At 37.2% G+C, this 17,201-nt stretch overlaps 1 protein-coding gene across 11 annotated transcripts in view; it reads left to right on the top strand.

The window, feature by feature from the left end:
- Window positions 1–17,201, top strand: part of Macrod2 (mono-ADP ribosylhydrolase 2) — a 2,157,923-nt gene that overhangs the window by 1,482,519 nt on the left and 658,203 nt on the right. For all 11 annotated transcript variants that reach the window (XR_015442057.1, XR_015442059.1, XR_015442058.1 and 8 more), the window contains exon 7: window positions 7,876–7,906. Coding sequence is in view for 6 of the 11 variants with exons in the window: in XM_087189052.1 (XP_087045178.1) it covers window positions 7,876–7,906 (31 nt within the window). In the remaining 5 variants the exon portion in view is untranslated. The remainder of the gene's footprint in view (window positions 1–7,875; window positions 7,907–17,201) is intronic.

Raw genomic sequence — 17,201 nt, 5'->3', positions numbered from 1 at the left:
TCTCTTTGCTACCTCAAAATATCATACTAAATGCATACTATAACATGGCAATGAACAGTTTGAGAAATACCAAAGGTCTCTGTAGCCTAGATAAGGGGAATATGACACAACCCACTCTGTTGACAACAAACATCTAAAGACAAAGAATGGTATTGTGAATTTCATTTTCCTATTCTAACTTCTTTAAAAGTAGGATGTCTCTGATACCTGGGGTATTTTACAGTACAGCATAGCTGTGATGCAGTCCTGTGGCACTTAGCTGTCTTTGCTGGTGGATTATCTGGACAACTATAAAAACTTGACTTTCAGCCAAGCAGTCAACTAGGGGCTATTTGAAGAGAAAGTATGTGACTTGGCTGATGTCTGAAACCCTTCCTTGGCAGTTCTGGCATGAGCAAAGTAGGAGCCAGCCATAAATTCTCAGAGAGGGTTGTAAAGACTTGAAAAAAAAAAGTCCAGAACCAATAGTGGAACACACAGAAAGGATTAGGTCAACGCTAATCTTTAGGGTACAAGGATTAAACTGTGGAAAACTCATACCTATATCTTTGAGCTAAAAAGTGATTCAGAAGTACTGACTTCTGAATATGAAGCTGTTTTTGGTAATAATCAATATAGCTCCTTTCTGTCTATGCTTTAAAAATGGATGTATTTTCAAACATTATTGAAATAAATTAAAAACAGCAGTATCACTGAATATGCATTAAAATATAGATAAGAAAACCTATGTTGTATTTTAACCTATGGAGATTTCTCTTTCTTAGTAGTACACAAAATAATGGTGTTTCTTTCTTTCTTTTTTTTTTTTAAAGTAGGAAGATATTTATTGATAGGAAAGCTCCTGAGGGGCAGGAGGGGTCCCGAGTGGATAGCCCAATAATGGTGTTTCTTAAATGAGCTTCCTTAATTCATTGAAGTGCAATATATAATTAAAAATTAACTATTTAAATGGAAGGTATATTAGGAAGCATTATTTGCTTGCAAATAATGTGAAGTCTTACAACTGACTAATAAAGGATGTGTATTGACTCAGCAATTGGAAGATTCTTAAGCTAGGGAGAATGTTATGGTTAATTTATACCAATAAGTTAACGATGTCAGAACTCTCCTTATTTTTAGCCTTGTCACTAAACAGTCACTCAACATCTTTTCTTGGAATTTGGGGTAGGGCTGGGATCAATCCTTCCCACTTGCAAAGCTGCTGTGTAAGAATGGGTGGTGTGACTAGGATAAGGATGGGACATTTCACATTTTGGAGGGCGTCAATGTGTATAATGTATTTTGATCATCTTCATGCCCCTATTATCCATCCTTACCCACCTCCTTTCCATTTCTTTCTTCTTCTTGTCTAATAATCTCCCTTCTACTTTCTTTTCATCCCTTTTAGATGCTACATAATTTTCTGCAAATGACAATTTTTCATTTTTATGGCTGTATTGTGTATACAAACTATTATCAAAAATACAGTGAAACGGGGCCTGGGATTTAGCTCAGTAGTTTCGCCACCTGCTGCGCAAGCGCAAGGACCCGAGTTCAATCCCCGGTACCAAAAAAAAAAAAAAAATACGTGAATGTTTAAATTTTAAAATTTAATACAGAAAGACACATTGCCCTCAGCTCCTCTCAGAGGACTCTCCCTCACTTAAAACACTCATCTCATTATTCTTGCCACTTTCCAAAGCAGTTCTGCAATTTCTCTTTCATGAGTGTCTTTAGTTAGATAGTCTGTTGCTGCCTCGATTTCCTAAGTTGATTCAAAATGTTTACCTCTCGTGGTCATTTTTTACTTTGGGGAACAGCCAGAAGTCACATGGTGCCAGTAATATTTTTATGAGCCTTCTTTTCCATTGGATGGCACTTGGCAGCAGCATTCACTATATTTTTTGGTTTTGCTTTTGTTTTGGGGGGTTTTTTTGGTACTGGGGATCGAACTCGGGACCTTGTGCTTACGAGGCAGGCGACAGCACCACTGAGCTAAATCCCTGGCCCGCATTTGCTAAATTTTTTATCACACCTCATAAAGACAATCACAAAAGACTTTCAAAATGCTTCAGAACATGACAAGAACAATGGGACAAATGTCTTTGAAGCAAGGGGGTATTTTGCGGGTGATTAACAGCACTGTAGCTTTACTGTAATAATTGCTTTAACATTTAAGCATTCATGGTATATTTTGATCATATCTCATGTATATACTATATTTTCTTTATTCATTTGCTTGTAGGCTTCTAGGCTGGTTCCATTTCTTGGACATTATACATTGTGCCACAATAAACATGAGTAACATAGGTATCTCTATGGTAACTGGCTTTAATTCTTTCAGGTATGTACCACGGAGTAGTATAGCTAGATCAAATGGTAGTTCTATTTTTAGTTTTTTGAGGAACTTCCATATTGATTGCCACATTGTCTGTTCTAATGTACATTCCTACCCGTGAGGTTAGAAGAATTCCTTTTTCCCCTGAATTGTTACTAGGATTTATTGTTTCTTTTTGTATTCCTGATGATAGTCATTACAAGAAATCCCCTCGATTCTCATCAAGGGCCTGAGAAAAGTAAACTTTGACTTAGGGTTTATTACCTCAGTTTTGAAACAATGTTAGAGTCAAGACAGGGAAGATTGAGGGACTTTCCTTCCTTGCTCTCAAGTTAACTGAGACAGAAAGGAGAGAAATGGTGAGAGAACAAGAGGATTAGAGACAGAATCTACAGCCCTAAGTATTTCAGTGCTTGAAATCAACACTCTGGGCTAAGGAAGTATTTTCTAGTTGGTGGTCCAATCAACAATTTCACAAAAGAAAAATCCTCTCTCTGTACTAAGTCAAATGATTTTTTTTCCCTCCCAAGACACCAAGCTTATGCTGGCTTGAGAAAATTTAGCTAAAGTCAAGTGCTATAAAGCAAATTACTGATGGCTATATGATCAGACCTGATTAGCCCAGAGACTTCCTGTTACCAGTTGGCTGGAAGGAGATTGTAGAGCTTTTAAAAATTGGGCTGCTGAAGTCATTTCCCAAATTCTGTAAATGACTGCTGAGTTATGTGAACTTCAAACAATCCAAGATAATTAGTCTGGGTTTTGGTACTATCTGTCATTCCTCTATGAGAGGATTTCTAAGGCAGGTGGTTATGTTAAATACAACTTTGAAACAAAGATATCCTATGCTATTCACCTTTGGTGGCCCCACAAGAAATTTATCGTAGCAAAGAACACAGACTATGTGCTGCACAATCCCTTAGTGGAGCTCTCTCTCTCTTTGCCTTTCTCCCTGCCTGCTTTACTCCTTCCCCCTCTCTCCCTTGTATTTCTCTCTTTTAGGTAAAAAAAAAAGTGATTAATGGAGGATATTTAGTTTAGATGAATTATAGGCAAAGTTATTTCATGTAAAATGAATTTTCCTCAATATTGTATTTCCATCTCTGCTTTATCATTCATTGCCTTTTTGTTTGAGTTAACACAACAACATTACCCAAGTCATCCTCTATTACATTACCGCTTGCCTTCACATTTAAGGCAACAATGTCATTTTCAAATGAAGCTATTTGTCCTTGTTAAAACATACAAGGGAGTTGATACTTCCAGATTCAATTATTAACTTGCATGATTGATTCTAAGATAGAACTGGGAGCTGAGGCAAATGAAAGTTACCATTAACTGCTCGTTACCTTCTTCCTTCTGCTGCTACCTCTGGTGGGAGAACAGCTTTTGGAGCTGGACCTAAGGGGGAAGTGGAAGGTAGTTGGCTCAGATCAGTTCCCCAGAGTTCAGGGTGCTTAATGTCTATTAAGAAATGCTCTCAGGAACAGTCCATGTGGAAGAGAGGCAGGGAATAGCAGTGGGCTGAGGGAGAGGGTGGGCATACCAGTGACAGCCTTGCTGTTCCCATGTGATTCCTGGGGCTAGAAGGGCCCTTCATCACTGCACTGAGTGACCCCCAATAGCCAGGACTTTGTATGCTTCATTGGTCACCTGTCAGTGTGGGCTGTCCTGGAAAGAGGCTTGACCCTGAGTGGGGTGGCTCTTTGGAGCTGAGGCACTCTCTGAAAATGCTGGTGGCTGAAAGTACTCCCAGTTCTAGGCCCTAGATTCTAATGCAGTGGTCCTTGACCAGGGGTGATTTTTATCCTTTAGGGGACATTTGGTAATGTGAATATTTTTGATTGTGACATCTGAAAGAATGCCGCTGGCATATAGTGGGTTGTGTCCAGGGATCTTGCTAAACATCCACAGAACAGCTTCTAAGAACAAAGAATTATTTGATCCAAATATCAATATGTTGAATAAAGGAAGCTCTTTTCTAGGGCAACAGGCCTCTTTGGGAATCTACCTTGTGGACATCACTGTGTCTACTCTGGAAGTCATCATCAGTCAAGATATTACTTGTCACAGTGCTCTGTGGTCCTAATTCCTCACCTCGCCCCCAGTACTGGGGATTGAACCCAGTACATTGCACTGAGCTATATCCCCAGCCCTTTTTTATTTTGAAACAGGGTCTCACTAAATCATTTAGTTGCCCGAGCTGAGCTTGAACTTGCAGTCTTCCTGCCTCAGCCTCCTGAATGCTGGGATTATAGGTCTACACCACTTGGCTCTCTTAATTCTCCAGCAAATCTTTTCAGGCTGGTCCCTTGGTTTCCCTTTACTATGGGGTAAACTAATACTAAGAAAAGTTAAAAGTAAATTGCCCACTTCACATGGTGGAAGGACACAGAGGTAAGTTTTGAGGTGGGCCTGCTTGTTGAAAACATGGTGGTATCTTTCCTTTCCCTTAGAGGGAGTTCAGAACACAATACTGCCAAATATGCCCTTTTAGCACATGTACTAATCTGAGTTAAAGACCCTACAAAAGAGCAGGATATTTTGACCATCATTCTTAGAAGCAGGAGATGAAATTCCCAGGTGAAAGATGTCCTCTCTACACCAGAAGGAAAGAAACATTCTTGTAGGCCAGAACAGGAAGTCAAGGACAAGAGAAATCTGTGCAGAGGATCCTTGCTGAACCAACTCTTATCTTCCTAGTTACTTCCATACCTGCCTGAGTACTACTCAGCACATGCCCCTTGGTCTTGTCATATTTTCACTACTTACACTCTGTCCACAATGTCTTATGAAAGCTCCACTGACACATAAAACTTTCATTAAATAAATTTGTGTGCGTTTCTCCTATTGTTCAGTCTTATGTCAATTTAATTCTCAGCACCAGCTGAAAAACCTTACATTAGTAGTGATAAAATTTTTCTTTCCATATATCTGAATGGGTTGATAAAAAAGTTAGCAAAACTTTGTTTTTCTCTAAAGTCCAGTGTTCAGTTTTATCTCAGAGAATCTCTGGGGCTTCACCTATAAGCTTGCTTCTCTCTATTCCACTTAAAAGGCACAGAAGGACATGAGTAACATGGCAGAAATTACTGGGATAACTCTGAATCTTCTCTAATTTATATTTTTCAGTAGACTATTCCTGCACTTTGAACCCTTCCTGTTAGTAATAGGTTGCTTATAGTGAGCTTGTGGTTGATCCTGAGAGGAAGACTTGTTGGTGGTCTAGGTGAATACCTGCAAGGAGATGGCAGTGTTTTCAGATTTCATTTTATACTATTGCTTATATGTCCTTGGATGAATTGAATCATTTGAGAATATTTTTTGATCTTATTAGCACCTCACAAACACTGGAGGCAGTAGAGGGAACAAACCTGTTGGAGTAGCTCAATAGAAAGGTGCTTGCCTAGCAGGTGCAAGACCTTGGGTTTGATCTCCAGCAGCACTGCAAACAACAACAACAAAACAAAAGCAACATGAAGAATCAAACAATGAGGTCCATATAATTTAAAAAAATCACACATACTATGTCCTAGAAACTGGCTTCTTTTCTTTTTTTTTTTTTGGTACCGGGGATCGAACTCAGGTGCTGGCTTATTTTCTTAATAATAAGAAAATAGCATTAACATTTTCCAACAAGATTCTTCAGGAGCAGAAAGAAAAAAATGTTACATTTTGCTGACATATATTTGAGCTTAATAGAGTCAGTTATTAATTTCTCTAAAGTGAAATCATGACTTTCAATGATTTCAGTAGAAAAAATAGCCATCTATTCTATAAAGTGTTATAGGAAATAGAGTACATAATAACCAATTTTGTTATTATTATTGATCTCAACAGTAATATTAGATATTATGGTGGATATCAGTTATACCTTTTAGATTCTAGTACAGAATTTAAAAAATCTATTATTAATTGCCAAAATGAATTTCTATATTATAGGTTTTCAAAATTGAAAAATATGAAGATCAGGAAGGTTAAAACAACTTCATTGAATTTACATGGCAGCATATTGGCAGAAGACATTACCACACCTAGATTACTTTCTATAGTTAGCCTAACAGAGTAAAACCTACATTTATACTTGTTCATTATTTTCAGTCAAATACTTTATGTATTGCTCAGCAAAATATGGTATAAGCAATAATGTGTCAGAAAATGTTTTAACAATCAGCTCCTGAAAGGTAGGAGGGGTATATGCTATAAAAGTTAATCTTAAATTTTACACTTCTTTTTATTATAAATTCTCAATAGTCACTTGGGTCTCACTAAATCCTTTTGGTAAACTTTACCCAAATTTTCTGTCTGTAGCCAGGCCACAATTTCAGTTGTCCCATGATGTGTGTCTTGAATGTTAATTGATATTTTCATATTTGAAAACATCAGTGCAACAGCATATAAATCAGAGCTGAGATGTTCAAGAGTTACCATCATATGGTATTCCTACTGTACTCATATAATAGAGATAATCTCAAAAGCATAAGTGATAGCAAAATGTGGCAAAGGAATTGGAGAGTGTGAGTTCTGACTGCTGGCTATCTTTGCTTTGATATCATCAATTTCACTGTAGTTTTTTATGTAATTTAGTTTTCTTTATAATAATTAACAGTTGGCTCACAAGATTTCTAAAAATTTAACTGTTGGGTTTTAAAAGTTGGTATAATTGCAGATAAAGAAAAGTTTTAAGTTAATCAAACATTCCTAGGTTAGAGAATCTCTTACTTCACTCACAGCTCTGAGTATGTGCAACCACTGTTGAAATCAGTATGGAGATACCTCAGAAAACTAGGATTAGAGGTCCCATTTGACCCAGCCAGTTATTCCCCTGCTGGGGATCTTCCCAAAAGACTTAAGAATCATACCACAGAGATATATGTGCACCCATGTTCATAGTGGCACAGTTTGTAATAGCTAAAACTTAGAAACAGCCCAATTGCCCATCAACTGGAGACTGGATAAAGAAGATGCCATGTTTTTTTTTTTTAATAAAATGGAGTACTACTCAGCCATAAAGAAGGAGAAATTTATATAAGACATTTTATATAAGAAATTTATATAAGACATTTATAGCTAAATGGATGCACATCGAGGCAATGCTCATAAGTGAAATACATAGGACAGAAGTATAAATACTGAATAGTTTCTCTGGTGTGAGAAACTGAAAGCGTAAGTAAGGATCAAAAGGCATAATAGATAATGTGAAATAGGAAGAAAAAGTTCAAAGTGGAAGGGGAAGTAGGAGGGGTTGAGGAAAGGAAAAAAGGGAATGGAATTAATATGAGAAAAGGAAAAAATGGAAACAGACTTTGTAAATAGGGAGGGGTGGAGGGGTTGAAGGGAGGGCAAGGGGAATGGGGAAAAAATAAGAACCAAGATATATTATGTAAAGGTGCAACTCTCCAATGATGAATGTCATTGTATTGTATATCTACAATGTACCAATAAAATTTTTTAAAAAAGAAGAGGGCTTTCCATTATCAAGCAAAATAGCTATCAAGATAATACCGGGCAGAGTCATTCCTTTAGAATTTATTGTTATTTCTGTGGTTTATTCACAGGCATTTCCCTGCATCTCAACAGGCATTTATGGTAAGTGATCAAGCTTTTGTTAATGTTTGTATTTTTTTTTGTTTTTGTTGTTGTTGTTGTTCAGGTGAGGGAGAGAGAGTGTATTTAACTAAAAAATAAGAGGTACTCTGATGAATATATTTTTCTGTGATTTAAAGAAACTCAAGATCAAGATGCAGGATGAATCTCATTAAGGAACCTAAGAGACTGTTGAGATTCTTTTGTATTCTTGAATTTGGTTGGATTGAACATCGTATGAAATAGTTTGACACGGTATGTCTTGAAGTCTTTTGTTAAGCCAAAAATTTTGTTCTAATGATATTGTAATATTGTTTTATTTAATAAAGTCAAGTTTCACTTCAGAAAAAGTGTAAGGTAAATCAAGTATAGCATTATCACTATTTTGTTGCAAATTACAAAGTAATAGAAACATTAAGATGCATACACATGTGTATGTTTGCATTTTCAAAGTTTTGAGAAATCCAAAGAGGCGACTGTTAATATAAACAAAGAATTTTAATAAGTTGCAAATATTTTTTCTTGGTATTGATGGATTGTTTTAAATAATGAGTACTTTACCTACAGATGGAAACAAAATATTTTTAATTACTTGCTTAACTAGTCTAAAACACTGTAAATATTCTACCTACAGTTATACTTTTTATGTTTTCTCCCCCAACCACAAATAAGCCTGTTATACAATATTAAGGCACAATGGAGTATATTTGTAATTTTTGGGTTTTCTGATCAAAGTAAAATAGGTTATTAACATTTTGAACTTAAATTTCTCATATGGTGGCTCTTAGCTGAAAAATAAAATATGCAAATACCTTTAGAAAGGTTTTGATTCATTGCTACAGGGGAAGGGCACTTAGATTGATATAAAAGGTAAGAAATTTACTTCTTAAAAATCTGGTATTTCATTTGAAGATCCTGGTGAGAATAAAATAAAAAAGTGTAATACTGAATGAAATTAAATGGCAAAAGATTTGGCCACACATTTAAAGGTGTGCTTTCCACCTCAGTCTAGGAATCAGAGCCCCGTTAGGTAGAAATAGGAGAAATAAAGCCTGGCAAGGCCTAAACCAGACCACATGCACAGTTATCCCCATCATGGTCATTCTTTCTGCCTCACAAATGCCCTATAGAAGTTTTAAATATTTGCTCAAGGGACGCATTATGTGCAAAGTTTTGTTGGCAAAGAACCCAACTCTTTATTTCTATGTAGAGTCAAACCAGAATCCATTGAAGAAATAGTTTTCATTTTGAGAATTTTCATTCTTCAGAATCTTGATTTCCATGAAAATAACAAACAAAAACCCCACTGCCTAAGCCAGTACTACGCACATCATTTTGTTTATTGCCTTGTCAGATTGTTGATGTCTGTTTTGTTTCTGAGAGTCTTATGGTAATATGCAAAGAACTTCAAAAGAATTCACCTAACATATTATTAAAAAGGGAGTGACTAGAAAAAGAAAAACAAAAAATAAAGGAAGTTGAGGAAGGCCATACAATTAGAGGCTTTAGAATGGACGCTAAGAATTTTTTTCTTCTTTTTTTTTCTTAGGACGGGGAATCGAACTAGGGTCCTTACACTTTTGAGGCAGGCAGCGGAACCTCTGAGCTAATTCCCTGGCCCTCTAAGAATTAAATTGAATCTAAAGTGGATTATAGTCAATTTTAATCCACAAGTGACAGGAATTTCTCTTTAAAGAAATAATATGGCTCAATATACCTTTACTGGCTCAGGACTCTTTTGTGGTGAATCTAGGGGAATAGTGAAGACTATTAGTTGGGACAGAATAAGTTGCTAGAAGGGTTATCATTAGGCAAGTCTAGTCATTGTCACAAAGCTAGGTCACAGAATATAGTTCCAAGTTCTGGATACTCATATCTTTCTCCTTTTCAGGAAGATTTAAAAGTGAGGCTCATATCCACAAAGGTCGTTTGCCATCTTAGGTAGCTCCACTGGGCCTGAGACCTAGATTTACTTTTAGCCTCATGAGACTTTATTTAATAACTTTTAAGTCACTCTATGTCTCTGTAGTTCATGAAACATTCAGCACTATGCAATTGAAAAAATATTTCATATATCCCTTTTGTGGTTAGATTTTTTTCATCCATTTAGTTTTCCACTCTCCCCCCCTCCCCCTCCATTAAGCTTATTGGTACATTTTAGGTATAAAATGCAGTTACATTCATCACTGGGATCTTGTACCATTACATGAGGATCTTGGTTCTTATTTTTTTCCACTTCCCCTGCCCTCCCTTCACCCCCTCCACCCTTCCATATTTACAAAGACTTTGTTTCCATTTTTTCCTTTTCTCCTATTTTTTCTTTTCCCTTCTTTCCTTTCCCCTACCCCTCCCACTTCCCCTGCTCCTTTAGACCTTTTCTTCCTGTTACACAATATCAATTATACATTTTTAAAATTACAATATCAAGATCTAGGAGAGATTACCACAGATTTTACAGAATTTAAAAGGATATAGAAAACAGATTACAAAAATCTTATTTTGAAATGAATTTGACAACTTCTAAGAAGTACCTGGGAAGACAAATTAATGAAACTAACTCTGGGGGAAATATAAAATTTGAATTAGTCTTCTGTTCTTTTCTTGGATCTATATATCATAGACCAGTTCTTGCTCTTATTCAGAGATCTGCTCCTCCTTTGTAATTAACCAGAGAAATATTATTTTTATTTATAAGAGGTGTGAGATAATATTTTATTTAAAGACAGTAATCCCCAGCTGCAAAAAAAAAACTTTAAAAAGCAATTAAAGAAAACTCCTAACATTTTTGTAAGTCATATTAAAATGGGTTTATATCAATTTTTCCAAATAATATTTTGGTTCCACTCCTTGCCTTTCTTATTCTATATTTCAAATCTTTCTAGATTAATTTTTCTAAAATACTATTTGGTGCATGTTTTCCATCTCCTCAGGAGCCTTCAATTTCACATGGTGTCTTGCAGATTAATGTCTATTCTTCATAACTGATCCTCCAACTCCAAACTAGTGCTTTCAAAATTTGTGAGAGGGATGAAAAAAAATCTCTCTTTGAGGATATAAATTAATATGTGAAGAAACTCATACATGCCTTTTCATCTTTAAGAAGATATAGTTTGCCATATTTTCAAAGATTTTGACCATAGACATTATTATTCTCTCAAACTTTCTCAGGATTAGTATTTTTTCCAGAATACAGGTTGAAACATTTCTCAGTATTCACCTATCCTGATACGTCCTCTACGACCTCCATGTGATCTAATCAAGCTGAGGATGTGTTGTATATATAACAAGGTTGATCCTGGGTCTTTTCCTGAAATATATACTTATACCCTGAGTGTGTATGCACACACCAAACTCATATACACCACCACCCCATATCTCAAACAAAAACATCCCATGTGCATTTGGACAGGTCCACGCTTGATCTCAAGTCTTCCTTGAGTAAGCCAGTGCTTAGTGGCCAGCCAAGGTGTGATCAGAAGATAAGCTGAAAGTCTAAATTAAAAAAAGAAAACTTATTACAGTAAAAAGCACATTGCAAAGAATGATGAGATAGTGTGTTTGAAGCAAGAGGGAGTAGTCTGAGTATTTTGAGAGGGATTGATGGCAATGTCTTTTACTGTAATAATTTTTTCTTTAATCTGTAAACATTCACTGTTTTGTTTGATGACACCATCTTTTATCTTCTGAAATCCTTCTGTATTTGTATACGGACAATTATCAAATAGTCCATAATACTCTTCCACGGATTTTTGCTCATATATTCTGTAGTTGAGCCAGTTTGGAGTTATTTAATGCTGTGGCATCCAACCTTTTTGACATCAAGGACTGGTTTTGTGGAAGACAATATTTTCACAGATAGCATAGGAGATGGTTTGAAGATTAGATTCTCATAAAAAGCATGCAACTGAGGTGCCTTGCACTGGCAGTTCATGGCAGGGTTCCTGCTCCTATGATAATCTAATGCCCGACCACTAATCTGACAAGTGGCAGAGCTCAGGTGGTAATGAGAGCAATGGGGAGCAGCTGGGAATACAGAGGAAGCTTCGCTCTCACCTGCCCATTGCTCACCTCCCAATGTGCTGGCCATGGAACAGTGCTGGCCTACGGCCCCAGGACTGAGGAATGCTGATTTAAAGGGTAGGGATTTGCTAGTACATATTCTTTTCAGGTCCAGTGCCTAGTGAAGTACTTTGTCTATAGCAGAAGCTCCGAAAATATGTCACTGTTGACAGTAACAATAATTGTAACACAAATTGTTGCCTAACAAGATAGAGAAAACAAGAATTGTTGTTTGTGAAATAATAGGTAGATAAAGTTAACCAGTTGGTAATTTCTTGTTTTAATTTATTTTTAACTGATACATAAAAATATAGAAATTATAGATATTGATGGGTACTATGTAGTATTTCAATGCATGTATACATTGTGCAGTGTTCAAAGAGGGAAAAACTTATCTTTTGCCTCCAACTTCTACTGTCTCTTTATGGCGAAAACAGTCAAAACCATTTCTTTTGGTTCAGGAAATATGTAGTACCTTATCTATAGTCACCCTTCCCAGTTGGTATTTGCTGAATGGGCAAACATCTCTATTTCTTTCTTGTTTTAATGGAAAACAAATGTGTTTGTAAAAATTTTTCTCAAACTGGGAATGGTATTTGTGGGCATGACACAGGCCATCCAGACGAGGTAAAATAGAAACACAAATTATTCAGAGAGCCAAGTTGAGTATAGCGTCTTCACGTAAGAAGAAAACAACAAAATAAAACAAAACAAAAAGAAAACAATATACTTCTCTGGTTTATTATGGCCCTTGGGACAATGGTTAGTCAGAGTCATGCAAGTCAGCTGGCTGGCCTCTTCTGACTTTCCTGACATGCCCTCAGCCCAGCCCACTTCTGCAGCAGCTGTGATTTCTAAGATACCTGTTTGCTTTGGATTTACCTTCACTTTTATATTTATGGCTTGCAAAGCCAAAGTATTTCATTTGAGCAAGATATGCCAGTAACATAGACTGGATGGACATATTTGTGTCTTTCCACAGTGTCAGAATTTATTGAATAACAACAATTTCATGAATGATGCCAATTTGTTGGCATTATCTGGCCCATTTCTCAAGATTCACTCAGCAGCTAGTGAGCTGGGTAATTAGAATTAGGTATGTTCTAATCTTAATTACTAATATCTATAACATTCAAGCCACACAGTTTGTGTTATAGGGCAGCTTACAAAAGGTTAGCAGTGGCTGCGGGAGTTGAAAAGACATAGAGCTCATGGAAATGTGAAAAGTCACTGCAGGTGCCTTGATAAAATTAGGGAAGAATTAGGAGCAGCTTCATCCAGGCATGAGGCACAAGGAGGCATGAGGCACCACGCACGAGGCAGGAAGCGAGGCACGGGGCTTGTTGAGTGCAAAGTTGGTCAAAGCCTGAGTCTGGACAGCAGTCAGTGTGGAGCCATTTGTGCAGGAAATGGAGCTGAGCTAAACTGGGAGAAATAAAGCTGAAGCTGGTGAGTAACATTTCCACCTTGCAATGTGCCCAGCAGGTGGTCTGCTGAGATGACAAGGCCTTGTGGCACCTCCACACCTCAGTGTTGGGTGCCCCTTTCTTTCCATTATCCAGGTGAGAGAGTTGTGTTGTATGTTGGCCTGGTGTGCCTAACAAGCTCACGGGGACCTGGTATTCTGGGATATAACTTAGATACACCATGTGTCCATGTGTCCTTGATTTAATCTGGTAAGTTTATAGGTGGCAATTATTTTTTACCAAGATTATCAATTTATGCTTATGACTGTGCTATGCAGTTGGGAGTTCTTTTCTTTTATTTTTTTCAAATAATTTCAGTGTGCCCAACGTTTTATGATTATCTTTCACATAGATAGGTTATCAGGTCATTCTGCCAAACTGCTGCTTTATAAAATGGAGTCTTTCAGGACAAAGCACAGACTGAAAGCTATCATTCCATACACCAAGGAGTCATTGCAGGGCACAGCCCACTCTGTGTAGTGGCCCTAGTTACTCAAATGTTAACTGTTAACTATGGCAGAATTGTCTTTTGAAAGAGTTTGGTTCTTTAAGCACCAAGAAAAAGCTGATAGCAGGGTAACTTCAATAGTGAACATTCCATTTCATGTAAACTCAGGCAGCATCACCAAGTTCAAAGTGTGCCTGGTGGACCTTGCCCACTGGCAGCACTCTGGGGTCCTCCCCTAGCCTTCCTCCCACTCCTCAGCCTGCAAAGGCAAATCCTCTAAAGCAGGAAGACTAACCTGACCTCTGTGTGTGTGTGTGTGTGTGTGTGTGTGTATGTCTGTATGTCTAATACTGAGGATTGAACCCAGGACCTTCATACTATGCTACATCCCCAGCCTTTCTTTAACTTTTATTTTGAGACAAGGTCTCACTAAGTTTCCCAGGTTGGGCTTGAATTTGGGACTCTCTTGCCTCAGGCTCCCAAAGTGCTGGGATTATAGGCATGCACCAACTTGTCCTGCTAGCTGAACTTTTTTGTAGGACATAGACTGAAGAATATTCACCTTATGTCTCAATATGACTTCAGGAGACATGATTGCAACAGGCTCTGCTTCCTTTGAAGTTCCTTGGAAAGGGGAACCAGACTTTTCCTCCCTGTCAGCTGCTTCCATGAAATGCTTCCAGGACAGCTCCATAGGGCTGCACACTGTCTGCTTACCCTCAGGATGAAAAGCCACATTTAGTAAAATAACAAGGAAAGGCTTGCGTTACTTTTGGAAAAACAGATCCAGGTGAGGCTTACACAGTCTCTGAACCTCCAGATTCCTGTTAAAAATTTGAATTGGCCCTTGAACCCATTTCAAAGGGAAGAGGTTTGAATTTCCTTGATGGACATTTCAGACCCTATGCATGCCTTCTGCCCTCAGAGCCCTTTGGATGCCCTGGTGCTAATAAGTTTAACAGGAGAGGCCAGACATGATACATGGCAATGGAATTTTTACTAAGTAGCAAAGAGCAAAAATAATTTGGGTCTATTTTATGAGAGTCAATAGAGTTAACATGTATGAAATCCAGGTGGAAAAGGGTATCTCTTGAGTATCTAAAAATTAAGAAAATATTCTCTCTGGAGAACAAGAGAAAAAAGAAACGCTTGAGTCTTGCTTCCCAGGTACAATGTGGCATTTATAGAGAAGAAGGCATCTTGGACATTGAGTTATTGGCTGGAAATGTGAAGAAAACTTTAAACACAGAACAACTTGGCAGAAGCACGTCCTATATTTATTCATTACATTGCTTGTTATCAATGTGGAAAGCTTGTTTCTGTCAAATTCCCCAACTTCCCTTTGGTTTCCACCACATGCTGCCTGGCCACAACTTTCTAACTGAATCCCTCATTTGTATTCAAGTTTGTTCTTCTGCTGCTAATGGGTATAAGGGAGACCAACGTGATGTTTTGTTAACCTTCTATGTGCATGGAAAATATTTTTTATTAGCATTATTTGTCTAAATTCACAGATAGAAATTGGAAAGAAATCAGGATGTTCTCTGATGACCATGCTAAGGGCATGCCCTCCTCTGTCAGCTTTAAACACTGACAGATTTGAGAAGGTGTGACAGCTACTGTGTGCAATTTTAGGCTTGCTGGAATAGGACTCTTATGTAAGGCATTTGGAAACCAGAGCAAAATTGATGAAAATATGCACCCCTTCCTTTCATCTCCCTAGCTGCTTCCCCTTCTTCTTCCTTTCTTCTCTTCTCTTTGATATTTCCATTTGCTTTGAAAACTCTCTTTCAGGTGCTCTAATGAAGACTCTTTTTCCTCTCATAAAATTTGTCTTCTGGCATCCTATATTTTTTATCCTCTGTCAAATTATTTCCACTATAAGAAATATTATCACTCTTGGAAATCCTTGAATTAATTATGGGCCCTCAAAGCAAAATCACATTAGAATTAATGTAACTCATTTCCCTTGATAAAATGCAGTGGTGGGACCAAACCCATTGCAATAATAATCACACTGCATATTATTTTATATACTAACCCTTATGAGTCAGTAGAGTGGGAACATGAGACAACAGAATTCTGTCTATTGTTTCCAGCCCTCTGAAGGCTTCATGTTTGAATACAACAGTAGCCAATATACTCAACACATACACATTTATGAATACATTCCTCAGAACATGGTACAAACTCCTTTCTTTATTTCTCTAAACTACTTGTGTCTTTAATATTAAAAAGTCATCAGTCTAAAAAAAAAACCTAAAACACTAACACTGGAAAATAGTTTCAAGAGTCCCACAGCAATATTTGCTAGTCCAGTGGACAAATAAATGCCAGGGAGACACATTGGCAGGGTCTCTCAGGTGACCTGCTGAAAAGAATGAAAATCCCAGAAAGTTAGCTTTCTGGTGTCACAGACACAGGGAGAAAGCAATGCCAGTTTCCCTGGTGTTCTGTTTCAACTGAACAATTTTGGGACTTAATAAAAATATTATTTCACATAGGAGATTTCAATTTTATTACTGTTTTAGAGTTCTGAGTGTGTACTCTATTGTGGTTGTGTCAAGGTGAAACTTTGACTAAGGACTGGAAGGAATAAATGAGTTCCAACCCACCCCTTCCTCAGATGCCACCACACATTGTTATGCTATATCTTTAAAAATGACTTTTGTTATAGAAGAAGCATTAAAACATTATGCTTTTTAAGAATACAGAAAAACTACATTAGTTAATTTCAGGGCCTATCCATTTAGCCTTCACTTCAGTGATGTCTTTCAGACACATCAAAAAAATAGGAGTAATGCTGAGATGCTCTCTCAAAAGAACTGCTGGGGACTGGTTGAGAACTGACCACTCTTAAGTGTTATCACTGAAATAATTTTTATGTGGTTGTTCATTTTCCTCATACAGTCTTGGATGATACTCCTTTATCTTGCTCCTTGTACATACTTGTATCTGAAAGGGATGTTTAAATAAATGTAGCTCAGCTCTCTTTAGAAAAGACTTCAAAAAGAACAGTTTTTGACAGTTCTTAATAAAGTCAAGTATGTTTATTTCTTTAGGACAGTGATTTCCATGTCAAATCCTTTTCAGTCAATGGTTCTATTTTTCAAATGTGCCTTGAGGATGCTTTGGAAAAGGACTGTATGTATTAGTTAGGGCAAAGCTAAGCTGCTGTAACAAAGAGTCTCTAAACTAGAGCAGCTCAATGAATATAGATGTTTATTTCTCTCTTTTCCAACAGTTCCAGAATAAGCATTGTGTTTATAGAATGATTTGTTCCACTCTATCATTCAAGGAACTGGGAATCCACTGGGTGTCAAGT

Source organism: Heterocephalus glaber, unplaced genomic scaffold (genome assembly GCF_053883595.1).
Source record: "Heterocephalus glaber isolate CG9 unplaced genomic scaffold, H.glaber_assembly_v1.0 deba00001532, whole genome shotgun sequence".
Classification (NCBI taxonomy): domain Eukaryota; kingdom Metazoa; phylum Chordata; class Mammalia; order Rodentia; family Bathyergidae; genus Heterocephalus; species Heterocephalus glaber.
This window is presented reverse-complemented; position numbering and strand designations above follow the sequence as displayed.